At 61.5% G+C, this 26,905-nt stretch overlaps 1 protein-coding gene across 1 annotated transcript; it reads right to left on the bottom strand.

Annotated features, from left to right (window-relative positions):
- Nucleotides 1–352: 352 nt before the first annotated feature.
- Nucleotides 353–26,889, bottom strand: NBEAL2 (neurobeachin like 2). The gene is given in 57 exon segments (XM_072033950.1): nucleotides 353–932; nucleotides 1,980–2,115; nucleotides 2,206–2,354; nucleotides 2,438–2,599; nucleotides 2,682–2,798; nucleotides 2,904–2,998; nucleotides 3,151–3,323; nucleotides 3,430–3,539; nucleotides 3,640–3,729; nucleotides 3,804–3,920; nucleotides 4,016–4,113; nucleotides 4,193–4,310; nucleotides 4,413–4,522; nucleotides 4,603–4,733; nucleotides 4,830–4,970; nucleotides 5,063–5,187; nucleotides 5,278–5,373; nucleotides 5,520–5,627; nucleotides 5,755–5,888; nucleotides 6,158–6,315; nucleotides 6,416–6,536; nucleotides 6,611–6,735; nucleotides 6,819–6,976; nucleotides 7,574–7,723; nucleotides 7,894–8,199; nucleotides 8,303–8,440; nucleotides 9,649–9,808; nucleotides 9,888–10,066; nucleotides 10,154–10,432; nucleotides 10,435–10,555; nucleotides 10,743–10,855; nucleotides 11,095–11,180; nucleotides 11,324–11,483; nucleotides 11,565–11,723; nucleotides 11,887–12,040; nucleotides 12,602–12,704; nucleotides 12,778–12,937; nucleotides 13,037–13,170; nucleotides 13,679–13,850; nucleotides 14,290–14,382; nucleotides 14,525–14,607; nucleotides 14,696–15,023; nucleotides 15,104–15,223; nucleotides 15,303–15,435; nucleotides 15,517–16,088; nucleotides 16,867–16,965; nucleotides 17,103–17,186; nucleotides 17,272–17,355; nucleotides 17,596–17,702; nucleotides 17,800–18,067; nucleotides 18,648–18,733; nucleotides 19,607–19,689; nucleotides 19,795–19,907; nucleotides 20,193–20,274; nucleotides 21,242–21,373; nucleotides 22,661–22,749; nucleotides 26,733–26,889. Coding segments are annotated over 57 exon segments (8,058 nt in total). The 5' UTR covers nucleotides 26,784–26,889; the 3' UTR covers nucleotides 353–827.
- Between the last annotated feature and the right edge of the window lie 16 nt (nucleotides 26,890–26,905).

Genomic DNA, 26,905 nt, shown 5'->3' with positions numbered 1-26,905 from the left:
GGGTCCCGAGGCCGTGGGGATGAGGTTTTTTTTTTTTTGGAGGGGTTGTGGGGATGGGGAGAGGGGTGGGATGGTTGCGCTCGTGGCACCGCGGTGCTCGTGGGGACCCGGCTGAGACCCCACACGCTCGTGCCACGTGTGCCTGCCGGGATGAGAGGTGGCTGCCGCGTGTCCCCGTGTGCCAGTTGGGGACACGCGGGGGCCGCTGGCCCCCTGCCCGGAGCACAGCCCGTGCCAGGCTGGCCCCACTATGTAGGGCAGGAAGAAAGGGCCCCGTGGCTCGCCGCATCCCAAAAACACAGCCTGGGGGGGGGGTGAACGTCCCCAACAGAGACAGCTCGGGGCAGACAAGGGCCTTGTGCACGTTTATTTTTTATAGATAGATATATTATTATTCTTTCTTTTCTTTTTTTTCTTTTTTTTTTCCTTTTTTTTTTTTGTAAAAGAGCTAGAAATCGATAGAAAAAAAACAGTCGGGGAAGGGGGCAGCCGGCTCCTGGCCAGCAGGCTTGGTGGGGGGGGGACACACACAGCACCCCCCCATTCCCAGCGAGGGGTCCCCCCCGGGCACCTCCTCGCCCCCCTCATCCCACTGCTGTCCCCCCAGCCCAGAGGGGGGGCTGAATAAGGCCACGGCGAGGGGCCGAGCACGCAGCCCCGGCTGTGGGGAGCTCGGGGCTCACCCCTCCTCTCCTCGCCCCCCGGCTCGCCAGGGGCTCGGGGCGCTGATGTGGGGGGGTCGCGGGGTCCCCCCCTTTATCGCCGTGCCCCCCAGGAGGGGCCGGGAGCTGCAGGAAGCCCGGCAGGGCCAGGTGTGGGGTGGCAGCCTAGGACCTGCCCTCGTTGGGGTTGTACTCCGTCTCGCCAGCCGAAACCTGCGAGATGCGGCGCGTGGAGCGCCACAGCCGCCGGTGGAACTGGCCCGGACGCACCTAGGGGAGAGGGGGGTTAAGAACCCACCCCATGACCCATCCCTTTCCATGTCCCCGTCCCCATCCCCTTCCATTTTCCCACCCCTATCCTCATGCACAGCTGCATGCTCACCCTTTCTCAATTCCCATCCCCAGTCCTGTCTCCATCCCGTTCCAATTCCCATCCTTATCCTTTCTGCATCCTCTTCCCCATCCCCATCTCCAATCCCTTCTTTATCCCTACCCACAACCCCTATCTGAATCCCCATTCCCATCCAAACCCCATCTCCTTCCTTGTGCGAATCCCCATCCCATCCTGTCCCACTCCATGACATTCATCCCGCCTGTCCCACCCTACCCCAATACATCCCAATCCATCCCACTCCAACCCTCTCATCCCACCCCAATCCATCTATCCCATCCAAATCCAAACCATCCCATCCCATCTCAACTCAACCCAACCCACCTATCCCATCCCATTCCATCCCAATCCTACCCAGCCCAACCCAACTCAACCCACCCATCCCATCCAAATCATCCCATCCCATCCCAACTCAACCCAACCCACCTATCCCATCCCATTCCACCCCAATCCAACCCAGCCCAACCCACCCTTCCCATCCCAATCCAAGCCATCCCATCCCAACTCAACCTAATCCTCCCATCCCATCCCAATCCAACAAAACCCAACCCAACAAAATCCACCCATCCCATCCCAATCCAAGCCATCCCATCCCAACGCAACCCAACCCACCCATCCCATTCCATCCCAATCCAACACACCCCAACCCAACTCAACCCACCCATCCCATCCTAATCCAAGCCACCCCATCCCATCCCAACCCATCCCAATCCAACCCACCCCAACCCACCCATCCATCCCATCCAAATCCAAGCCATCCCATCCTATCCCATCCCAACTCAACCCACCCATCCCATCCCATCCCATCCCATCCCATCCCATCCTATCCCATCCCATCCCATCCGGACACGGGGACACAGCGACGTGACCTCCCCCCGTCTCGCACTGCCACCCCCGACCCCACAGCCAGGTGGGGCCGTGCTCACCTCGGCGGGCTGCCCGGCCCCCACCACGATCAGCTTGCCGTCCTCCAGCCCCACCAGGATGTGGCTCTTCTCCTTGGTCACCGACACGCTGTGCACGGGCACCCGCATGGGCACGGGGGGCATTGCCGCCCGGAGGCTGCGAAAGGGGGAGAAGATTTGGGGGATGGCACACCCCGTGAGCATCCCGAGGGGGTGCTGGTGGCACCAGCGGGGTGCCAGCCCTCACCTCTGGAGGTCACGGATCTCCAGCCCGCACTGCATGGTCCCCAGCACCACGAATTCCTCCGTCACACACATGGCTGTCACCTCCTGGTCCAGAGGGACGGAGGCGAGGTGCTTCCCGTTCACCGAGTAGAGGTGCAGGGCGAATTTGTCCTGCGGGAGGGAGTAGGGGGAAGGATGATGGATCAAAAGGACCTGGGGAAAAGGGGAGGCGCAGCCCGGCTTTGTCACCTCACCTTGAGGGAGGCGCGCTCGCCCACGGCCGTCTGGGTGACGATTTGCCCCTCGGGCCCCACGGCCAGGTGGGTGACGGCGGCGGGCAGCGAGCTCTCCGCGGGCGGCCGCAGGGATTTCATGAAGAGGCCCCGGCGGATGGTGTGGATGATGATGGTGCCGTCCTAAAGAGGAAGAGGATGAGGGTGGCGCGATGGCCGGTGCCTTTTTCCCTGGGATGAGGCTCGCCACCCATCCACGGCTCACCTTGGAGCCCGACACGGCCATGTCCAGCTCGGTGCTGATGGCCACGCACGTCACCTCGTCGTCGTGGCCGTATAGGACCTGGACGGGCTTGGGGGCCAAGCCGCTGGAGAACCCGCCCTGGTGGAGGGGACACGGGGACATCAGGGACCTCGTTGTGCCATCGTAAGGCCCCAGAAATCAGCACCTTCACCCCGAGAGCCGGCACACGGCGCAGCCCCGTACCTGCTGCAGGACCTGCCACACCATGCAGGTGGTGTCCCGGGAGCCAGAAATGAGGTAGATGCCACACAGGTCGAGCGCCAGGCAGGTGACAACATCTGTGACACCCCGAGGGACACCGTGAGCCGCCGGGCCCCGTCCCCGTGTGTCTTGGCAGCCCAACCCCAGCAGGTGGCACCAAGAGGGCTGTGGGGATGTCCCCTGCGTGATCCCAGGTCCCCTTGGCACGCCGAGGAGGGTGACACCGTACCTATGTGCCGGGTGATGTGCCCAATGACCTTCCCTTTGCCCAGGGAGGTGACACGCAGGCTGTTGTCCCAGTGTCCCCCGCTGAAGAGCAGCTTTCCATCAGGGGACACGGCCAACGTGCGGGAGCACAGGTCCGCGCCGGGGGCGAAGGGGCCCTGCAGGAAGCGCTGGGTCCTGGTGGGGGGGGGACAACACGGGATGGAGGCAGGGACACGCTCCTGGCATCGCAGGGACCGGGAGAGCTCGCGCGGCCCCGAGGGATTCGGGGACGGGGACTCACTTGGCGTTGGAGACGGTGGGGTCTTTGGTGAAGCTGAAGTAGTTGGAGATGTTCTTGTCGTAGGGCAGCCAGTTGTGGGTCCCCAGCAGGCCGTTGGCACTCACGGTGACCTGGGCAGAGGAGGGGTGACAGCGGTGATGTGCCTGGGGGACCCCCAACACTGTCACCCTCGGGTGAGGAGCACCCGTGCCTCAGTTTCCCTGCGCTCACCAGGACGTCGGGAGATCCCTGAGTGATGAAGGAGTGCGCCTGGTTTTTGGGGACCACGGCTTGCACCAAGGCCACGCCGTCGCTGATGCCCTGCGGGGAAGACACAGCTGGTGGGTGCCCCGCTCGCCGCCGGCACCCCCAGCACCCCGTGTCCCTGTCCCCACCTCCACGAAGAAGGACTTGAGCTGGTCCAGGTTCTCGAAGACGTTGGGCGGGCGGGTGTCCAGGCGGGCCAGCCTCCGGGCTGCGCTCTCGGCCGACAGCCGGGCGGGATGGGGCTCCTGGAGGAAGGGAGAGGGTGAGACCCGTGAGAATGGGGGCAGAACCCCTTGAAACGAAGCTGGGGGGGCTTGGATTTTTGGGGGGACTGAGCCACCTTGAGCAGCTGGCAGGGCGTCTGCCCGAAGTTGCTGATGATGCCCTCCAAAGCTTTCCTCTGCGTCTCGTCGGCGATGGCGTCCAGGTCCACGGCGCCTGGGGATGGGAACAGGGGGGGATTTTTAATGAGGCCCCACCCTGCAGGTGCCCCCCACCCCCTGTCCCCGCAGCTCACCCTCGTAGGTGCAGTAGTAGAAGACGTTGAGGGCCTCCACGGCGGCCGGGCCTCGCTGCTTGTACCCGAAAATGAGGTCGATCCACTCATGGAGGTGCGCCGAGACGTACTCCGACTCCTGCAGGGGCACGGGGTGTCACGGGGGGGCTGGGGACACCCGCTGCCCCCCAAAAAGGACCTTTCCCCAGTGGGAGAGGAGATGGGGGCTGCACCATCTCACCAGGGCTTTGCGGTGCTGGTAGATGAAGTCCTCACGGGAGCGCGCCCACCGTGGCAGCACCACGTCGTTCACCTTCTCGTTGGAGATCTGCAGGCAGCCCAAGTCGAAGCCTGGGGACAATGAGGGGGGGACAGAGGGTCAGGAAACCAGTCATCCTGTCCCCATTCCCATCCCCGTTCCCCCCCGGTACCGTTCTGGTTCTCCAGGAACTCGGGGAAGTAGAAGAACTCGGGGATGAGCTCCTTGACGTCCACAGGGTTTTCCATGCGGGCTTGCCACGCCGCCGGCACCGAGTGGAACTGCCGGTCCGAGCAGTCGAACCTGGGGGCAACGGGGGGGACACCGTGGGACCCCGGCGGTGGTGGCGGTGGCTCTGCGTCCCCCCCTTCCACCCCCCACCCTCACCGGGGTGCTCACCGTCCGCTCTGCAGCTGGATGTGCAGCGTGGTGAAGGGCTCGGTGCGGATCAGGTAGTGCATGACGCCCGCCGCGTTGGAGTAGTGCGTGCCGTAGTGAAACTTGTCCACGGTGCCCGTGGGGTCCTCAAAGCTCTCGTATCTGGTGTTGGGGGGGAAGCAGCAGGGTCAGAGAAGGTGCCCCAGTCCTTACACCACCCCACGGTCCCTGTTTTTTTTTTTTGGGGCACTCACTTCTCCTTCACGTCCCGCGCGTGCCTCTCGTTGGCCACCCCGATGGGCTTGGAGAGATCCCGAAACACGGCCGGGTCGGTGAGGTCGAGGGTCTCCGAGACGTAATCCCGCAGGATCCAGGGGAACTGGGGGGTCAGGATGGAGGGTGGGTGAGGCTTTGGGGGGGACCTGAGGCCACCGGGCAGCCCGGGGTTGGGGGGACACGGGGAGCTCACCACCGGGTACTGTGAGAGGTCGTTGTAGGTGCGCCCCGCGATCGTGTTCAGCTGCATGAGGTACTCAAAGTTGGAGATCTCCCGCAGAACCCATTTCTGGAGCAAAAAGGGGGTGGCTGAGATGATTTTTGGGGCAGACGGTGGAGCAAACCCCACAGCTGGCCCCACAGGGGGGCGCGTGGACACCGCCCTTTGCACGGGCACCCTCGGGGGGGGACATGGAGAGGGGGGGACACGGGTACCTGGGTGAGCCCCGAGGCTTTCAGCAGCTCCTGGGGCGAGCGGCTGCCGAAGTAGATCTGGCTGGGGGGCCTCAGCCCCAGGATGCAGGAGTAAACCTTATTCCTCACCTGCAGGGACGGAGGCGAGAGCCCTGCTGATGCTCGAGGTCCCCACGTGGACCCGACACGGTCCTGCGACTCCAGGGGGGCCCGGCTGGAGCTTTTGGGGCTCGGGAGTAGAAAAAGGTGGCACCACCTTCTTCTTGAAGTTGAGGAAGTAGTTGGCCTGGTCGATGAAGAAGAGCTCGAGTGCGGAGCGGCGCAGGTTGTAGCGGCGCAGGTGGACCTCACGCAGGTGGGACAAGGGGCGCTTGAAGTCGTAGCCGATCCCTGCCGGGGGAGCACAGAGCCCAGGGGGGTTCAGAGAGCACCCAGAATGGGGGAGAGGCAGGGGATGAAGGGCAGGGATTGGGGATGGAACCAGGGAGAGCACCCCAAAAGGTCGGCCTCACTGGAGATGGGCTTTGGGGTGGAACAGGGGATGGACGGGGGCGTCTTCACCCCGCTGCGCTGCAGGGAGCCCCCCGAGGAGCTCCAGGAGCAGGGGTTGGGCAGAGATTGTCCCCCCTCCCCGTGCTCTCCGAGGCACGTGCCCTTACCTCCCTCCGTCTCCTCCTTCTCGCTGCTGCCATCGTAGAAGTAGACGTGTTGGGTTGTCACCTCCAGGCGGCCGGGGACGACGGCCACCGTGGTGATGAGCTCGCAGTCCTCCGAGACCACCAGCTTCTCCCGCTGGTTCTGCTCCTTGGGCTCGGCCCTGGGGGGCGACAGGGAAAGGGTGAGGACACCCCCAAAGGGTGAGGACACCCCCCGGGTGAGAGGGACTTGGGGTCGTGGATGGGGACGGGGACACTCACTGCGTGTCCAGGACGGGGAGGTCCTCCTCGGCCAGCTGGTCGTCCTCCAGCTCGCTCACCTTGGCCTCCTTGGCCATGGCGAGCGGGAGGGACTCGGCGGGGTTGTGGAGGTTATCAGCTCCTGGAACGAGGGGGGAGATCAGCAAGCAGCCCCCCCTGGGAACACGAGGACCCCTGGGTGCCCACCAGCCTCACCCAGGTTGTCCCGCAGGGCGCTGGCCTCCAAGTGCTGGTCAAAATTCAGGTTGGGCACCAGCTTCAGCCTCATCCTCGAGTAGGTCTCGGCGCTTGAGAGCTTCCAACGAACCTCAGGTGGGTTCCTGGGGGGCAGGTGAGGATGAGGGACCCCCAGATCCACACCCGTACCCCAAACTGGAGCTGAGGTGGGGGTGTGGGTGCTCACCGGTCAGCCCAGGCGGAGCGGGGCGAGGTGAGGAGGCGGCAGAGGGAGCGCCACTGCTTCAGCACGGTGCTCTGGTGGTTGTTGGCTTGCTTCAGCACGTTGGCGTGCCGGGCGTTTTCGGCCTTGGCACGTTTTGCCGCCGGCTCCAGAACCAGATCCTGGTGGAAAGGGGAAGTGATGGTGAGGGTTGGGGGTTGGGGACGTCGCTGGGGTGAGGAACACGTCCATGGGGTGACGTCTGTGGTGTGAGAACATCCCCAGGGTGATGTCCCTGGGATGAGGAGCATGTCCTTAGGATGACATCCCCAAGGTGAGGAGCACATCCTTGGGGTGAGGAGCATGTCCCTGTGGGGACATCCTTGGGGTCAGGAGCACGGCCCTGGGGTGACATCCCTGGGGTGAGGAGCATGTCCCTAGGATGACATCCCCAAGTTAAGGAGCACATCACTGGGATGAAGGCTCTGGGATCAAGAGGATATCTCCAGGGTAACATCCCCAAGGTGAGGAGCACGTCCCTTTGGGTGACACCCCTGGGGTGAGGAGCATGGCCCCAGGGTGAGGAGCACATCCTTGGGGTGATGAGCACATCCCTGGGGTGACATCCCTGGGGTGAGGAGCACATCCCTGGGGTGACATCCCTGGCCTGAGGAGAACATCCTTGGGGTGATGAGCACATCCCTGGGGTGAGGAGCACGGCCCTGGGACAAGGAGCACGTCCCCAGGGAGACGTCCCCGGGGCTCGGAGGAGGCAGTACCTGGAACATCTTCCTGCTGTCCGCCTTGTCCCGCTCCCGCCGCAGGGAGCTGCTCATCATGGCATCGTAGCAGGCGTTCCAGAAGTTGGACATGTGGTCGTGGCTCCTGGCGAACGTGTCCATCTCAAACTGGGCCATGGTGGGCTGCACCTGCAGGGATGGAAGAGAGGAGACGTCTGTAGGGTGCTCAGCAGGGCACCAGCACCTCCTGGGTCACCCTGGCATGGGTTTGGGATGTCCCAGCTTGGTGGCACTCCAACACGAGAGCCACCTCTAAGCCCAAGAAGAGGGTCCCAAACAGGGTTCCCCGCGCCACCCACGTGCTTCTCGATGAAGCTCCTCCACTCGGGGGTGCTGCAGAAGAGCTGGAAGTCCTCGTAGAAGGTGGGGCTGCCGTTGGTGGGGGGCAGCGAGGGCAGGAAGAGCTGCAGCTGTAGGGTCTCGTAGCACTGGTCCATCAGCGTGCGCACGATGGGCACCAGCCAGGAGAAGGTCTCCGATTTGGCGTCCAGCGAGCGTCGCAGCGGGGTCTCCAGCTTGCCCAAAAGGTAGCAAGCCTCATCCTTTTTTGGGGCCGAGGCGGTCTGCAGCAGGCTGTGCAGCTTCACGTAGGCCAGCGAGTGCAGCTTGGTGGGGAGAGGGGACGCACAGGGGGCGTGAGGTGAAGCCTCCTGCCCGGCCCTAAAAAGGTTGGGGTCTCCCCCCCCTAGAGCCCCCCAGGTGACCCACCTGGGGGTCCTGCAGCATGATGTAGCCCACCAGGACGCGCAGCCCCGTCTGGGCCATCTCCTTCAGGTCGGAGGTGCCGTTGGCCAGGTGGTACCAGACGCCCAGCTTGTCCAGGAGGCCGCTCACCCCCTCGTAGATCTGGGGTTGGGGGGCACAGTGAGACCCCCGTCTCCAGCCCCAAAGGTGGAGCCGGGTCCCCATCTCCCAGCCATTGCTCGACACCAGTTTGGGTTATGGGGAGGGGAAGGAATTAGGGGCAGGGGAAAGGTTTTAGGGTTGGGGTTAATGGGAATGGTGTAGGGTTAGGGTTAAAGGTTAGGATTGGGGTTGGGGTTGAGTCTTATAGCAAGGATGTAGGGTTAAGGTTTAGGATTAGGGTTTAGGAAGTCTGGTTAGAGTTATAGGTTATGAATTAGGATTTAGAGTATAAAGCTAGGGTTTAGGGCTTGGGTTTAGGGCAAGGGTGTAGGGTTAAGGTTAAAGGTCAGGATTAGGTTTAGGGTTAAGATTAGGATTAGGGTTAGGGTTGAGTCTTATAACAAGGATGTAGGGTTAAGGTTTAGGATTAGGGTTTAGGAGGTCTGGTTAGATTTATAGGTTATAAATTAGGGTTTAGATTAGGGTTAAGGGTTTGGGTTTATGGCAAGGGTGTAGGGTTAACCTTAAAGGTCAGGGTTAGGAGTTAGGGGTAGGGTTTACAGCAAGGATGTAGGGTTAGGGTTGAGGTTCAGGGTTAGGTTTATATAAATCAGGGATAAAGATCTTAATGTATAGGATTATGGTATAGGGTTTGGGTTTAGGATAAGGGTGTAGGGTTAAGGGTTAGGGACTAGGGACAGACAGGCTATAGGATTGGGGCTCACAGCAAGAGTGTAGAGTTAAGGTTTAGGGTTACCTTTACAATTTAGGTTTACAGGTCATGAGCCAGGGTGAGGTTTTAGGATTAAGGTTTGGGTTAGTTCCTAGAGTTAGGTTTATGGGCTATAGATTTAGGGCTAACATCAGGGTTAGGTATTAGCATTAGGGTTGAGGATTAGGGTTAGGTTTACAGCAAGGGTGTACTGTTAGGGTTGGGGTTACAGCTTAGGGTTGGGGTTAAGGCTTAGGGTTAGTGTTGGAGTTTATGGCAAGAGTGTAGGGCTGGAGCTAAGTTTTAAGGTTTGGTTTACAGGTTAGGGTTAAATTTACAGGTTAATGGGTTAGGTTTTAGGATTAGGGCTTGGGTTAGTTTCTAGGGTTAGATTTACGGGCTGTAGGTGTAGGGGCAGGGTTTGGGGGCAAGGCTAACCGCAACACAAGGGTTTAGAGTCCTCCTTGGGGTCAGGACCCTGCCCGTGGCCGCTCACCTTCTCGCTCCACAGGGCCTGGTTGTTGTGCCCCTCGGAGAACAAGAAATCCTGCAGCAGCCTCAGCAGCTTGAGAGCATTTTGGGTGAGGCCGGGCAGGGCGGCCGGCCCCGACTCCTTCAGATCCGTCAGCGCCGACTCCAGCATCATCTCCAGCAGGCTGCGGGACAGCGGGGAGCTCTGTAGGGTCCCCACCACCCCGTAGCCCCCACCTTGACCCTCCGTAAACCCCCACAAACCTGCGCTTGATCTCGTCGGGGGGCCTCACCAGCTCGCAAGCCGTGCCCAGCTTGGTGAGGACGGAGAAAACCTGCCCGCGCTCCCTCCACGCCGCGTCGTCCCAACCTTCCACCCCGCGCCACGTCACCGAGAAGACGATGTTGGTCAGGAGGTTGCACAGCTCCTCCTCGGGCGTTTGCTGCCGGAAAGGTGGAAAAAATGTTTAGGAAAAAAACCCAGCTGGAATTTCCTAAAAGGAGGTGGGTGGCACGGCTCGGCGGCTCACCTGGGGGTTGCTGGTGTTGGAGACGTTGTCGCTGGGCAGGGCGTCCTGGTAGCTGCTCTCATCCAGGACGTTGGAGAGGCTGGAGCTCTTGCGGGTGCGCATCCCCGGGAAGGGTTTGAAGCTTTCCAGGGGTGAGGGGGTGCCGGGGCCGCTGGCGGGCGTCTGCGCGCCGCTTTCGGCCGTGGCGATGGAGCTGGTGCTGGCCAGGTCGAGCCCCAGGTCGAAGGGCGAGGTGGAGAAGGGAGAAAGCGGGTGGTAGACGCCATCAAAGGGGACGTCGCCGGGGTTGGAGGACGAGCGGCTGGCGCGGTCGGAGGAGTCGAAGGACTTGAAGTTGTAGGAGTGGAAGGACTTGGTGCGGCCGCTCGGCGAGGTGGAGTGGTCGGAGAAGCCCTCGGAGAGCTCCTGGTCCGAGGCTTCGTAGCCCAGAGGTAGGAAGACGTCCAGCTCCTGCAGCTCGGTGGGCGGGGGGCTCGTGCAGCCCCCCGCCTCCTTCCCTCCCGTCTCGGTGCCTCCGTCCCTGCCGGGGGGTTCAGAGAGGTGCAGGAGCTCCAGGCAGCCCCCGCTGCTCGAGAGGCTCAGGCTGTGCTGGCGGGACTCGTAGGATTCCTTGACGTAGAGCTTGGTGAGCGTGTCCTGCCAGCCCGCCAGCCTCGCCAGCTGCTTCACCATGTCCTGCTGCGCGTAGATCAAGTGGAAGAGCTGTGGGACAAGATGGGGAGACACCCAGCGGGGTCACCTCAGCTCCACGAAGCCTCTCGGGGGGCTTGGACCCCACAAAGGGCAGGAGCAGGGCGGTCAGGCTGGCTGGCAGTGGTTCTGAGCACCCCCAGGTCCCATTGTGGGGTGTTTTCGCTGTCCCCATGTCCCCGTGATCCCATGGGGGAGCTCAGCCCCGTGGTGACCCCATGGTGGCACCCCCTGCACCTCGCTCTGCTCACCTTGCGGCAGATATCGAGCCGGACCGTCAGCTCAGCCCGGTGGGACAGGTACACCACGGCCACCAGGTCCTTATAATTGGGAGGATCTGCAGGCAAGGAGAGAGTTTTGGTCCCCCAAAAGCCACCAAAGCTCCCCAGATCTACCTCCAGCCAGCCCCACTGAGCTGGGAAGCCACCAGGATGGCCCCGTGGCGTGCCACCAGGACGGGACAAAAAGGGGACACGGTACCTGCCCCGAGGACCTGCTCTGAGAGGCAGCGGAAGAGCAGCATGGAGCCGGGGATGTCGCTGAGGCAGGCGATGAGCCCCTGGTACCCGATGTCCTTCAGCTTCAGGCGGTTCTTGCAGCGCTCGGGGACCTTCTCGTACTTCAGCATCTTGTAGAGGATCTGGCGAGGCACAGAAAAGTGGCGGTGACCCCATGGAGAAGCCCCCACCCTCGGGGGATGACACCGGGGACCCCTTCTCACCTTGAAGACCCTTTCCCGCACTTCATCCGAGAACTTCTTCTGCACCAGCAGCGAGAAGAGGACCTCCACGTGGCCCGGCTCGAAGAGGAAGGCGAAGAGCTGCTCCTGGGCGGGCGAGCCCTTCAGCAGGCTGTGGATCACCTCCAGCGCCCCGCAGACCTGCAGGCAAAGGGTGCACGCTGTCCTCCACGCACCCCACCGGGATCTCAGTGGCTTCTCCCCACCTGCTCGCTGAGCTTCTCCCAAGAACGAGGCCAGCCCTACGTGTTTGGGGACCCTTTTTGGGGTGGCGTGGTGGGATCTGGGTGGCTGGGCGCCGTACCTGCTGCTCATCCTGCGCCGCGGCCACGTAGTTGAGCAAGCTCTGCATCTCCTCCCCGGAGAAGCTCCGGCAGAAGAAGTCCTTCACCAGGCTGAAGAGGGAGGTCTGCACCGTCTTGATGTCGTCCGTCGTGGTGGACTTCTCCCTGGAGGAACTGGGGAAGAGACACACGGGGATGTTCCCGCTGGGGATGCGGACAGCTGCCCTTTTGCCTCTCATCACCAGCACAATCCCAAATCCCACCACGGAGCCTGAGGAGCTCCAGGACAGTGGGAACATCCCCGCAGGCACCCCAGGAAACACCCAGCCCACGGGTTTGGGTCTCTGCAGGGTGTGAGAATCCTGTTGCAGAAACCCACGGGGTCAGGCAAGAAAAGAGCATCAGCTTGTTGCAGGAACCACGATGCCCCCAGTTACTGCTGGGGTGGATTTTGGGGCTAACCAGTTGCAGATCTGGGTATGTTAAAGACCATGCAACGCTTGGGGATGGGGCATGGGGAGCAGAAGGTCCCGTGCACACCATAATGCTCCATCAGATTTTCCCCTGATGTGCTCGCAGGGGGGATACTACCGAAAATAAAAGGTGTCCACCCCAAATAAAAGGCGTCCACCCCAAATAAAAGGCATCCACCCCAAACTGCACCTTCCAGGGCTCAAGCCCACCACAATACCAGTGCCTGGGGGCCGAGCATCCCGTCTACAAGCAGCAGCTCACCCGTAGTAGGTCCGGATGGAGTCGAGGACGTACTGCACCCCGTACTTCTTGCGGATGCGCTGCTTGTGGTCCTTGACGACGTTGGCCAGGTACTGGATGTGACCTGCGTGGAGAGGGGGGTGAGCGGCCACCACCGGGCCCCGGGGAGCCCCCCGCGGGTGCCCTCCTGCCCTCACCTAGGCGGACGGCGAAGTCGCTGTTGCTCCAGATGCGGAAATCGAAGAGGAGGTGCTGGTAGAGGAGGTGCAGCAGGAGCCCGCTGCCCTCGGAGGCCACTTGCTCCATCAGGATCTGCGAGGCCATCAGCGTGCTCATGTCCAGCAGCGGACCGGAGACCTGCCCGGGGTGATAAGGTGATAAGGAGATAAGAAGGGGGGGTTTGTGGTTTGGGCAGCGATTTTGGGATGGAGCCTGGTGGTTTCGGCAGCTCCCTACCTTCTGCAGGAGTGCCCCGATGATGGCCGGCCCGTGGCACTGCACCAGGCTCTCCTGGTTCACCGGGTGGTGCTGGATGAAGTTTTTCACCAGCAGCAGGAAGGCGGCCACGCTGTTCCTCTCCAGCCTGCTCTCTGCAAGGCACGGGGAGAGCTGGGAGCCACCAGCTCGCTCCCACCAGGGTCCTTCCCCCCTTTCTGCAGCCATGGGCACCCTGGTGACCCCACCACAAAATAGCCCCTTCACCTATTTCCCCCAAACTTAACCGAGCAGAAAGCTCAGGTTGCTCTGAGAAACCTCATTTTTCTGCCCGAAAATTAGCAGCTGGGTATCGGGAGGAATCTCATGTCACCAAGGCTTCTGTCACCAAGACATCAGGTTCATGCAGGACACCAGGGACCTCACGCAAAAGCAAAACCGGAGCCAGGCAGGCTCGAGCCACCCTCACCTTCCCAGAACCGCTCATTTATGACTAATTAGGTCATAACAACCTCAAAAGACGTCAACGACGGCGATGGTTTTTCCACTGCCCCATAAATCCTGGTGCCCCAGGCAAGGTTTTGCCCGTGGTAGACACCAGCCCACGTGGCAGCGGGGTTACCTACGGCACTGCTCCTCCTTCACCCCGCTCGGGGACCTCACCTGAGGACCTGCCCAGGGGGATCAGCATGCCCTGGGCGTTCCTGGAGGACGTCAGCTCTGGCCCCACCAGGTCGTTGGTCTCCTGCTCGTCCTCGGCTTCCTCCTTCTTGCTCACCACTTGCTCGAGCAGGGGCAGCAGGACGCCCATCCCGCCCACGCAGTTGACCACGTCCTGCCGGGGGGGGGGGGAGGCGAGAGATTTTTTTGGGTGTCCCCGAGGGCTGCGTGGTGATGGTGGTGTAGAGGAGGAGGTCGCACGTCCATCTGGGGCCAGGGACCCCAGGGATCATTCTGCCAGCTCACCCAAGCTGGGAACACCCCAAAAGGTGCCCCCAAAACACCTCTTCCCCTGCAGCAACCACCCACGGTGCCCAGCCTGGACACTGAGGACCTCCAGGGCTGACCCTGGTGGCCCAGGGGCCACCACCCTTGGTGAACCCATGGGTCCTTGACAGATCCCATACCACATATTCCCCTGATTCCCCCCCGTAGGGTTCAGGGGAACCACCAGGGCCATCCAGCACCCCCTGCCCCACATCCATGGTGAGGCCTGGCTGCCTCCAAGCTATGGGGTGGGTGAATCAGGCCAAGCCACCCTACACCCAGCATACCTTGACGTCCCAGTTGACCACCTTGTGCCCCGTCAGCCTCCCGTCCAGGCCGTGACTGGGAGAGAGGTCCAGGCAGATGTTGTTCCTGCAGGCCTGGAAGAGAGCACAGCACCCCGTGAGGACTCGGGGACACTTGGGTCCCCACCATCACCCCAAAAACGTCACTGGGGGAAGATGAGGTGGGTTGGACCTCAAGGACCACGAGGGGAAGGTCAAGCACAACGGGAGCCCTCACCTGCGGGGTGTAGTAGAGCAGGAGTTTGCTGCTGAGCTCCACCAGGTCGCCCTCCAGCGTAAACGGGGACGCCACGTTTGGACCTGGGGGAGGAAAAAGCGCTGAGCGGCGAAGAGCTGGAGACGTGGACCCCCCCAGCACCCCCGTGGATGTCCCCCTGCCCCCACGTACCCGAGCAGAAGAGCGCCTTGACCTGGGTTTGCTGCAGCGCCTCGCAGAAGATGGCCACGGAGCCCAGGTGGCCCTCGAGGGACGTAGGGGTGCCCCACTCGGTGTCCTGGCTGCCGGCCGCCGTGGTGGCCACCACCCCTTCGGTGGGGGGCTGCAGAGGGGTCCAGGCGTGGGGTCCCAGGGCGGCGGGGAAGGATTGTGAGCGGCAGAGAGCGGGGTGTGGGGGGAAGGACAGCTCCGGCCCGTGGGACGGCGGCGGGTGGCTGCTGCCGATGGCCGTGGTGGTGGTGCGGTGCCCCGCCGAGCCGATGCAGCAGGAGGTGAAGGACTGCAGGGGACAGGGAGCGGTGTTTAGTCCCCAAGGTGCCACCCAGAGCGGGGTGAGGTGCCCGGGGAGGGGTCCCTGACCTCGTGCAGGGAGGGGAAGCGGAGCTGCGCCGTTTTCCGCAGGTGCCCGTCCGCGTAGATGCTGACCACGTTCTGGCCGAAGGGCCGGCGGCCGGCGACGTGGACGATGTCGACGCAGTGCTGCGGGGTTGAGAAGAGGGTTTCAGCCCGTCCCTGTCCCCACCACGGGGATGGAGACGAGGACAGGGACGTCACTCACCCAGGCCGAGTCGTTGAAGGCCACTTCTGGCAGCGCCACCGTCATGTAGTCCTTCTTGGTGCAGACGGCCACCACCAGCATGCCGTCGGCGGTGAAGAAAGCCTCGAAGCCCGTCCCGCTGGCCGTGAAGAAGCTGCAGAAAGGGAGGACAGCACGGTGAGGATGGCTGCACCTCATCTTCCTCACCCTCCTCTTGTCCCCTGGCCAGCCTCACCTGTAGAGCTGCCTCCTCTTCGGCCTCGCCGGCGGGCCGGGCTCCTCCTCGCTGAGGCAGAGCCAAGCGTGGAAGGCGAAGGCACCGCCGGGCCATTTTTGGACAGCGGGCACCATGATCCCAGCCATGCCGGGGGTCAGGTCGAAATATTGCAAGGCTCGCGGGGGTCCCTCAGCCCGTGCCATCCCCGAGAGCGCCCGCAGCACCGGCGCCGTGTAGGGATGCGCCCCCCGGCCCCGCTCGCGCCGCAGCAGCCGCAGCAGCTGCCGCAGCTCGCCGGGCCGAATGGAGAGGCCGCCCAGCTCCCGCAGCAGCTCCAGCAGATTTTCGGAGCAGGAGGGAGGCAGGGCGGGCTCGGCGGCCAGGGCGGCCAGCAGGCTGCCCACCATGCCCGCCTTGACGCAGGTGAGGCGGCCGGGCAGCGAGGCTTCGCACAGGCGGCGCAGGCGCTCGGCGAGGAAGAGTTGGAGCTCGCGGCAGGACAGCGAGGGGAGCCAGGCCAGCAGCAGGAGCAGAGGCTGCTCGTTGCGGATGGGGAGAGCCGGGAAGGAGCTGTGGTCGCCTTCCACCGCCTGTTGAAATATAGGAGATGGTTGGTGTGGGCATGGGGAGAGGGATGGATGCTCCTCCTGACTGGCCTGGGTATGAAGTGGTGAGCCCTGTGCGCTGAGCGTCTTGGAGGCTCCCGTGGACCAAGGGGTTTGGGAGACCCTCATGAAGGAAGGGTCTTGGGGCACCCTCATGAACCAAGCCCCTTGGGAGACCCTCGTGAATGAAGGGTCTTGGAAGACCCTTGTGAACCAAGACCCTTGGGAGACCCTTCATGAACCAAACCCCTTGGGAGACCCTCATATATGAAGGGTCTTGGGAGACCCTAGTGAACCATGCCCCTTGGGGGACCCTCATGAATGAAGGGCCTTCGGGGACCCTCATGATTCAAGCCCCTTGGGAGACCCTCATGAATGAAGGGTTTTGGGGGACCCTCGTAAACCAAGGGCTTTGGGAGACCCTCTTGCACCAAGTGTTTTGGGAGACCCCCCACCAGACATAAACTCTTGGAGACCTGCAAGAACCAAGCCTCTGAGAGACCCCCACGCACCAAAACCCTTGGGAGACCCCCGTGCACCGAGTGTTTTGGGGAACCCTCCCGAGACCCCTCCCCAAAGGCTCAAATCTCCCCAAAGCTGAGCGCCACTCAAAGCTCAAGGCAGTGAGGCCACCTCGGGATGGGGACCACGGGGACCCAGCAGGGACTTGGGGGTGAAAGAAGGGGCTGCAGCAGGCAAAGACCGACCCCATTGTTCCCCTGTAGGATTCCAGCACTCGAAAAGAAGCCACGGGAGCACTCACCATGTTGAGGAGCTCCTGGAGCAGGCGCTGGGTGGGCTGGCCCTGGCTCCTCAGCACCTCGTAGAGGTGGGCATAGCCGATGCGTTCCTTGAACACCTCCTGCAAACACCCGGGCACGTCGGGCTCTGCAGCGGCCCCCTGGGACGAGCTGCTTTGTCCCCAAAACACCTCGCAGCTTGAAAAAAAAAAAACCCCAACCCCAGCTGCGCCGGGAGCCGTCCACCCTCCTCACCCACCTTGGCCGAGGGCGAGTTGCTCATGATGGCCGTGAGCACCCCGATAGCGTGGACCGCGATGGCATCGGAGCCGACATCAAAAACCTGCAGGAAAAGGGGGTGGGTGGGTTGTGGGCATCTCCCCCGACCCCACCAGGCAGCTGTGTTGTGGGGCAGCCCCATAGAATACCTGCTGGAGCCCACCGCCCGTCGGTGGCTGCACGGGGAGCTTGTCCTGGGCTTCACCCGCCTCCTGCGTGCTGTTGAGGTAGAGCTGGGGCGAGGAAGGAAAGGCCAGGTCGGGGTGTAGGGGGAGAAAAAATAGGGTCAGGCACCATCCCTGCCCCGGCTTGGGGTGAGGGCGAGGTGGGGAAGGTGCTGGGGTGGCTCCTGGAGCGTGGCGTGGCGTTTCGAGCCGTTTCAAGCCGTTTTGAGCCGTTTCGAGATGGGGAGGATGAGGATGGAGATGAGGATGCAAAACCCCAAAAAAAAAACCCCGAAGCAGTGCAGCTACCTTGCTGTTCTGCAGCAGGCGGATGATGTGCTCGAAGCAGTTGTTGCTGAGGAAGACGGCTTGCAGGACCGGCCGATCATCGCAGCTCAGCATGGCCGGGATGGCATCTACAACACCACATCCACCGGGACAACAAAAACCTCTCTCAGCCCCCTCCGCAACCCCAAACCCGCCTCCGAACCACCCGAAACCCTTTGTTTTTACCCAACATCTGCACCCTCAGGGCGATGAGGTCTCCGGCCGGCGTCACCGAGGTCGGGTTGGCGTTGAGCACCTTGAAGTAGCCGTCCAGAAGCGAGCGCAGGGGCACGGGGCCGGGGCTGCTGGCGTGCAGCGCGTGCACCGCCGCCACCACGCCGCGCAGCGTCAGCTCCAGCAGCCCCGGGCACGGCGCCGGCCCCGTGCCCCCTCTCCGGAGCACCCCCAGGAGCACCTCCAGCGCCGCCGGCGTGATGGCTCGCAGAGCGTTGGGCTGTGAGGAGCAAGCAGATTTTTATTTTATCCCTATTTTTTTTTTTTTTCCCCTTGCCAAGGTAAATCCCCGCGTCTAAGCCAGCCCCCGGCGATGCGCGCAGCGCTCCGGGTCTCTCCGTGAGGCTTTCCCGCCCGCTGCTGGCAAATTAATTAAAAAAAAAAAAAAAAAAAAAAAAGCACGTTTTGGGACTGTTAATCAAGTCCTGCTATTTTTGAGCTCTGAGTTTTTTACAGCCCACGAGTGCTCGGCGCTGAGTTATCCACCCAAGGTGTGCTCTTATCCGCCCCGGAGCTGAGCGGCCAGGGCTGCTTTTTATCTTCACCCTCGTTTTGTTTTTTTTTTAGGGTGAATTGAGGGCGTCACCCATGCTGTGATTCCTAAACGTGACCCCAAAAGGCTTTTGGAAGTCAAGCTGTTTAATTCCAGCTCAATTCCTTGCTTGGAACAGCTCAGGCTTGGGGCTGGGTCTTGGTTTCCCTCTCCCCAGCCCGTGCCGATGCACCCAGCCCCACCGGGGGGGCAGAGCCGTGGGGACCCCCCCGTGTCCCCTCTGTCCCCGTCCCCACCCCAAAAATACCTTGGACCCGGAGAGGATGGCCCCGAAGAGGTGGATGACCCGGAGCTGGAGCTCGTCGGGGAGCTGCCCGCCGGGCTGGAAGCTCTCTGCAAGGACAAGGGGAGATGGGGGAAAAAAAGGGGCAAGAATTCCTTTTTCCACCCATCCCACCCCAAAACCCGACCCGGAATCCGTGGCGCTGGACCCTGTTGGGGGAAAACGGGCACAAACACCTCGGATTTGGGCAGCTTTGGCTGCAGGGGGGAGTTTTTTGGTCTAAAACCCCGGGGTTTTGTGCTAAAATCGAGCTCGGTTGGGGATTCACAGCCGGCACGGGGAACAGCTTGCCGGGAGTTTTAGGGGCTTTCTGCAACCCCATTGCCCAGGGGGGGGCCTCCCCTTTTTGGCTCATTTATGGGGTTTTTAGGGTTTCCCGGCCAGGCTGTATTTTTGTCAGCCCCGTGCACCACGACGGCCAAAATTTGGGTTAAAAGGACGCCGATCGCTTGGTTTCGGTGCCCTTAAGCCATCAGTCTCGCCCAAAAAATCCCATTTGCTTTGTTTCTCGGGGCTTTCGAAATAAGGTGAATGTGTGGAAAAGGAGGATTTTGCCCCAAAAAGGAGGTGGGGGGGGGGGGCGAATCCTGCAAGAACTGCCAGGCGGCGGACTGGTGGAGCGCACCTGCGTTCGCAGGGTTTCCCCTCCCAGTCAATTCTAGGCGATTGAAGTCAAAATAAATTAAATTTTAGCATCGAAAGCTCAGGTTTTGGGGCTGTGGGGGGGGTCCGAAAGTGACGCCCCCCCCCCTCGGAAAGCCGCCTTGAGTTAATCCCCGTGAAATCCTTTTAAGTCCAGTGTAATATGGGGGTGGGGTGTAAAAAAATTAAAGTGCCCAGAAAAAAAAAAATAAAAACAGCTTCAGATAAAAAAATTTGGCCCTGGGGGGGGTCACCAAAAAAAGGGGGGGGCGCAGATTTACCTTGGAAGAAGGCATCGAACTCGGGGGGCAAAGCGGCGGGGGCGAACTTGTACTTGCTCTTCTCCTGCGAGCTGACGACTTCCCTGGAAGGAGAGGAGTGAGGGGGGGAGATGAGAGGGGTGCAAATATTATTTTTTTTTTGGGGGGGGGACGACGATTTTTTTCCCACCCCCCCGGGGGGGGCTCACCCGCTCAGCTGCCGCCGCCAGGTCTGGTAGGGGTCGAAGAGGCACTCGCAGAGGTGCAGGGCGTAGAGCATCACGCTCTCCAGCTGCGCCCCCTCCTCCTGCCCGCTTCTCAGCTGCGTGTGGGGGGGTGTGCAGAGCACGGTTAATCCCAATTAATTATTAATTAATAATTAATAACCCCCCCCCACACGCCCAGAGCCCCCCCAGCCCGCCTTCTCCCTGCTCCACCCCACCCGTGCGCCACGGAGGCGCAAAGCGGTCCCTCTCCTTTCCCCCATCCCTCTCCTTTCCCCCCCGAAAAAAAAGACAAAATTTGGGGTCCTGCAGAAGCTCAGTGCCCCCCCCCCCGGACCCTAAAACCCTTTTTGGGGTGGGGGGGTCACGGTCACGGTGCCCACCTTGCTCGCACAGCCCCGCAGCAGCGCCAGCACCTCGGGGATGAAGCCGGGCGTTTTGTCCCCCTGGACGTTCTCCAAATTCCTGCAAGGTGGAAAATGCAGTGGGGGGGGGGACAAAACACCCAGGGGGGGGACAATATAACCGGGGGGGGGGCGTTATAACACCCCCGGGGGGGAGATAATGGGCTGGGGGGGTGGGATAAGGAGCCACGTCCTCGGCTGACCCCGTGTCCTCCCGCACCACCCAGCCCCATTGTTTGGGATCTGGCCCCCCTCCAGCGCTAAAAATACCCGTGGTGAGGGGGGGGGACAAGGGGGGGGGACGAAGTCTCGGGTTGGGTGACCCCCAGGGGTTGGGTGGGGGCGAGAAGAAGGGGTAGGAAGGGGGTGGGTGGCTGGGGGGGGACCCCCAGGAGGAGGAACAGGGCTGGATAATATGGGGGGGGCACCTGAAGGGGGTATCAGGCACCTGGGGGGGCACCATGCATTTTTTTTGGGGGGGGTGTGATGAATTTGGGGGGGGCACGATGCATTTTGGGGGGGCACGATGCATTTTGGGTGGGCACGATGAGGTTTTTGGGGAGATGGTGTGATGGACTTCGGGGGGGGGGCAATGAAATTCTTGGGGGGGGCACAATTAAATTCTTGGGGGGGGGCACAATGCACTTTTGGGGGGGCAAAATGCACTTTTTGGGGGGGCACAATGCATTTTTTTGGGGGGGGCAACGTGATGCACTTGGCTGGGGACACGATGCGCTTGAGGGGGATGCACTTTTGGGGGGCAATACACGCTTTGGGAGGGGGCAGAGATGCCCTGGGGGGGGGCAAATAAATATATTTTTTTAGGGGGGGGGCAAATATTTGTCTGGGGGGAGGAACGAGCACCCAGGGAGCCACCACGGAGCCGTGGGACCCCTCCTCTCCCCCAACCCTGGGGGTCTATCCACTTGGGGAGGGGTCTGTCCTTTTGGGGTGGGGTCTATCTGTCCGGGGGGGGTCTGTCCTTTTGGGGGGGGGGTCTGTTTGTTCGGGGGGGGGGGGGCACCCACCTGCAGATGATGATGAAGAACTTGAGCAGCAGCAGGGCTTGCCCGTGCCCCCCGCACTGCGCCAGCCGCTGGCTCAGCACCTGCAGCACCTCCCGCGGCAGCACCGGGATCTCCGACGCCGAATCCTCCGGCCTGGGGGGGGGGAAAAAAAAAATAAAAAATTAGGATAAGGCAGAAAGGGACCTCCCCCACCCAAAAAATAAATAACCCCCCCCCCCCCCAACCAGCCTCCCGCGGGGCCGGATGGCTGCAAACCACCGAGCGAGGCAGCGGATGAGCCGCCTCCGGCGCTGCAGCAAAAACCCCAAAACCCAACCCCGGCTGCGAACCCAGGGCAGGGGGGGGGAAGATTTTTTTAAGGGGGGGTTATTTTTTTAAGGAAGATATCATTTTGGGGGGGGCTGGGGTGGTTATTCTTTTTTTGCGGGGTATTTTTTGGAGGGAAGGGTATTTAAGGGGGATTTTTAGGGGCGGGGGTTATTTTTTTAGGGGGGGTTATTTATTTGGGGTGGGTTATTTTTTGGGGTGGGTTATTTTTGGGGGGAGGGGTTATTTTTGGGGTGGGTTATTTTTTGGGGTAGGGGTTATTTTTTGGGGGGGGAGGTGTTATTTTTTTTCTAAGGGGTTATATTTTTATGGGGGGTGGGTTATTTCTTTGGGAGGTGGGTTATTTTTTTGGGGGGTGGCTATTTTTTGGGGAAAAGGGTATTTTTTGGGGGAGAGTTGTATTTTTTGGGGGGAGAGGTATATTTTTTTGAGGGGGAGTGTTTTTTTTGGGGGTGTGTATATTTTTTGGGGGCGATGTATATTTTTGGGGGCGGTGTATTTTTATGGGGGGGTATTTTTTCTTGGAATAGGTTATTTTTTGGGGGGGTGGGTTATTTTTTGGGGGGAGTGGGTTATTTTTTTGGGGGGATGGTTTTTTTTTTGGGGGGAAATGGGTTATTTTTTGTGGGGGTGGTTATTTATTTGGGAAGGGGATATTTTTGGGGGGAGGCTAACTTTTTGGAGTGGGTTATTTTTTTTGGGGGGGGTTATTTTGTTTTGGAGTGGGTTATTTTTTGGGGGGAGTGGATTATTTTTTTAGGGGGGTGGGTTATTTATTTGGGAAGGGGGTATTATTTTTGGGGGGAGGTTAACTTTTTGGAGTAGGTTATTTTTTTTGGGGGGGGGATTATTTTGTTTTGGCGTGGGTTATTTCGTTTTGGGGTGGGTTATTTTTTTGGGGGATGGGTTATTTTTTTTGGGGGGGTGGGTTATTTTTTTGGGAAGGGGGTATTTTTGGGGGGAGGCTAACTTTTTGGAGTGGGTTATTTCATTTTGGTGTGGATTATTTCATTTTGGAGTGGGTTATTTTTTTTGGGGGTGGGTTATTTTTTGGGGGGGGGGGGGTATTTTTTTGGGGGGCGACCCCCTCACCTGCGGGGCTCCAGCGAGGGCAGGGCGATGACCTTCTCGAAGTTCATGACGAAGGCCTCCAGCCACTGCTGCAGGTACGCCAGGTCCTTCTGCCGGGGGGGGGGGCGGCCGTCAGGTCACAAATTTATTTTTTTTTAATTTTTTTTACCTTTTTTTCATTATTTTTGCCCCGGGGGGACCCCTGAATCCCCAGGCTGGGTGCCGGCCAATCAGATCCCAGGAGATCCCCCCCGCCAAAGCCGCCGGCCAATCAGTGCGGGCCGAATCCAGTGCCTTGCAGACACCAACCAATCAGCACACAGAGCAGAACAACCTGTAGAGGCGCCGACCAATCAGCACACACAACAGAACCACCTGTAGAGGCACCGACCAATCAGCACACAGAGCACAACAACCTGTAGAGGAACCGACCAATCACCACGCAGAGCACCTGTCCCCCACTGCACCTACCAGCCAATCAGCACCAGGCGCAGCCGCTCGAAGATGACCCCTGCCCAATCACCGCTCGGAGCGACCCAACCCCTCCACCTGCCAGCCAATCAGCACGCGGAGCACCTGGTCCTCCAGGCGGGCGCCAGCCAATCAGCGGGCAGAATGCCGGCCCCACCCCTGGGGTTGTGCAAGGGGTGAATCACCCAGCCCCCACCCCATAGAGCACCCTTGGGTGCCTGGGAACCCTATGGGGCACCCCTGGGTGCCCCTGACCCCCTGCACCCCATAGAGCACCCTTGGGTGCCTGGGAACCCTATGGGGCACCCTAGGGTGCCCCATGCCCCTGTGCACCCCACAGAGCACCCTTGGGTGCCTGGGGACCCTATGGGGCACCCCAGGGTGCCCACATCCCCCTGCACCCCATAGAACACCCTTGGGTGCCCCATGCCCCTGTGCACCCCATGGGGCACCCTTGGGTGCCTGGGAACCCTATGGGGCACCCCGGGGTGCCCCTGCCCCCCTGCACCCCATGGAGCACCCTTGGGTGCCCGGGGACCCTATGGGGCACCCTAGGGTGCCCCTGCACCCCACAGAGCACCCTTGGGTGCCCCATGCCCCCCTGTACCCCATAGAGCACCCTTGGGTGCCCCATGCCCCCCTGCACCCCATAGAGCACCCTTGGGTGCCCCTGCACCCCACAGAGCATCCTTGGGTGCCTGGGCACCCTATGGGGCACCCCAGCGTGCCCACGTTCCCCTGAACCCCATAGAGCACCCTTGGGTGCTGTGCACCCCATGGCGCACCCTAGGGTGCCCCGTGTCCCCATGCAGCACCCTGGGCCACCCATGTCCCCAGGCACCCCATGGAGCACCCTTGGGTGCCTGCGCACCCCACGGGTCTCCACGGCCCCATGCACCCCACGCAGCACCCTGGGGTGCCCCATGACCCCGTGCAGCACCCTTGGGTGCCCCATGACCCTTGTGCACCCCATAGGGCACCCTTAGGTGCCCGTGTCCCTGTGGACCCCGTGCAGCACCCTTGGGGTCCGTGCACCCCATACAGCACCCTGGGGTGCCCCACGCCCCCGTGCAGCACCCTGGGGTGCCTCCAACCCCCACGGAGCACCCTAGGGTGCCCCATGCCCCCGAGCACCCTACACCGCACCCTGGGGTGCCTACAACCCCCTAAGGGTGCCCCACTTCCCCTGCACCGCCCCGAGCTGCCCCCCCACGCAGCACCCTTGGGTGCCTTCCCCCCCGGACCACCCCACAACCCCCCCACACCCCACACAGCACCCTTGGGTGTCACCCACCCCCCCCCAGCACCCCGTTACCTCCGGGGGGGCCCCGCGCTCCTCCATGGCCCCCGGAGCCGCCGCGGGAAGGGGCGGTGGCGGGACCGGGGAGCGGAAACGCGCGTGGGGACACCGGGGTGACGGTGACACCGCGCTCCTATTTTCTTGTTTTTTTCACTTTTTTTTTTTATAATTTTTTTTTTTCCTGTCCCCCCCCCCCCTTTTTTTTTTGCTCCGTTCTTGTGTAAAACGGGTCAGGAAATGCCAAGTCACCCGCGGCCCCAACGACATTTCCTCCCCCCCCCCCCCCCTTGGGGGGTGGCTGTCACCGCTGTCACCGTGCGCCCTTGGGGGGCCGCGGGGGTCTCCGCGCCCCCACCCCATGCCACCGACCCCATAAGGACATCGGCACAGACCCCAAAGTCCCCACCCCAATATCGCCACCCCGATGTCCCCACCCCAATGTCACCTGTGCCACCGCCGCCACCTCTCCGTGCGCCCCCCCCCCAAAGTTGTATGGGGTCCCGCTGGCACCCCGGCTCCTCGTCCGCCCCTTTTTGTCCCCCAAAAGCCACCCCCTCGCTGGTGTCACCCCACTGGGGTGGCGTGCGGCCCTATATGAGCGTGCCACCCCGATGGTGTGGCCGATGGCCCCGTAGGAGTGCCCACCTGCGCAGCGTGACACGTCCCCACAGCGGTGTGCGCACCCCGGTGGCATGGCCCCTGTCCCTATAAGCACTTGTCCCTATAACCCTGGTTCCTATAAGCACTTGTCCCTATACGCACATGTCCCTATAAGCACCTGTCCCTATGGCCCCGGTCCCTATAACCCCAGTCCCTATAACTCTGCCCCTATAAGCACCTGTCCCTATAAGCCCTGTCCCTATAAGCACCTGTCCCTATAACCCTTGTCCCTATAAGCCCCTGCCCCTATGGCCCCGGTCCCTATAACTCTGCCCCTATAAGCCCTGCCCCTATTACCCGTGCCCCTATAGCCCCTGTCCCTATAGCCCCCGTCCCTATAAGCACCTGTCCCTATAGCCCCTGTCCCTATAAGCACCTGCCCCTATAGCCCCGGTCCCTATAACTCTGCCCCTATAAGCCCTGTCCCTATTACCCATGCCCCCATAGCTCCTGTCCCTATAAGCACCTGCCCCTATAGCCCCTGTCCCCATAACCCCCGTCCCTATAACCCCCGTCCCTATAAGCACCTGTCCCTATAACCCCCTGTCCCTACAACCCCCTGCCCCCATAACCCCCTGCCCCCATAACCCCCTGTCCCTATAACCCCCTGCCCCTATAACCCCTTGCCCCTATAACCCCCTGCCCCTATAGCCCCCTGCCCCTATAACCTTGCCCCTATAACCCCCTGCCCCTATAACCCCCTGCCCCCCCCGGCACCACAGATATCCCCATACAGGACGCCCCCCACACCCCACACACCTCCCCCTGCCCCCCCAGTACATCCCAGTCCCCAAACTGGGAGCACCCCAGTGACCGGTATCCCGTCCCCACCTCCTCCCCAGCTCCAGATTCCCCTTTTTTTCCCCCAAAATACGCTTGGGGGGAGGGGGGAAACCCCAAAACAGGGGGGGTCCGGAGCAAATTCCCCCCCCCAAAAAAACCCCAAAGTATGGGACCCACCCCACAAGTTGTGGGACCCCCCCAAGATATGGGACCCCCCCCTCAAAATGTGAGACCCCCCCCAAAATATGGGACCCCCCACAAGATATGGGATCGCCTCCACAAGATATAGGACCCCCCCTCAAATTTATGGGATCCCCCCCAAATTTATGGGACCCCCCCCAAATTTCCCCCCTATAAGGGACATGGCTCCAATGTCACCGCACCTGCTGCTGGAGGGGGGGGGGTGACACAAAAAAATGGGGTTGGGGGCACAGCTGGGGATAAAAGGGGGGCTGCTGGCTGAGGGGGGGCTTTTTAGGGTGTCCCAAACCCCCCCGGGCATTTAGGGGAGGGTCGCGGAGCCCCCGAATTTGGGGGAAGAGGAGGGCGGGGGGGGGGGGGAGGGCACTGAAGCCTTAAATTTAAAGGGATTTTGGGGTGGGAAGCCCAAAACTATGAGGGGGGGGGGATTTAGGGAGGGGGGGGGAATGGGAAAGGGGGGTCAAAAAACCCTATAAATTTAGGGGTGGGAAGCAAGGGGGGGGCAAGAAAACCTTAAATTTTTACGGGGGAGGGCGTGGGTTTGGGGGTTGTAAAGGGGGGAAGGGGAGGGATGGGGGTGCAAGAGGGTGGAGGGGGGTTTAGGGTGGAGTGGGGGGGTCCCTAAATTTTAATTTTTTGGGGTTTTTTTTTTTGGGGTGTGGGGGGGTCCGGGCTCACCTTGGCGAAGTAAAGCATCCAGAGCTCGTAGAGGCGCTCCCGGGAAGCCATGCCGAGCCGGGCCGAGCCGGGCTCAGCGCCCCGGGGGGGCCATAGCCCTGAGGGGGGGGTTTGGGGTGAATTTTAGGGAAAAAATGGGAAAAGGGAAGGGGATTTAGGGTCCGGGGGTGGGG

Source organism: Anas platyrhynchos, chromosome 2, assembly GCF_047663525.1.
Source record: "Anas platyrhynchos isolate ZD024472 breed Pekin duck chromosome 2, IASCAAS_PekinDuck_T2T, whole genome shotgun sequence".
In the NCBI taxonomy this organism is placed as follows: Eukaryota; Metazoa; Chordata; class Aves; order Anseriformes; family Anatidae; genus Anas; species Anas platyrhynchos.
Note: the sequence above shows the minus strand (reverse complement) of the source record. Positions and strands in the feature narration are given on the sequence as shown.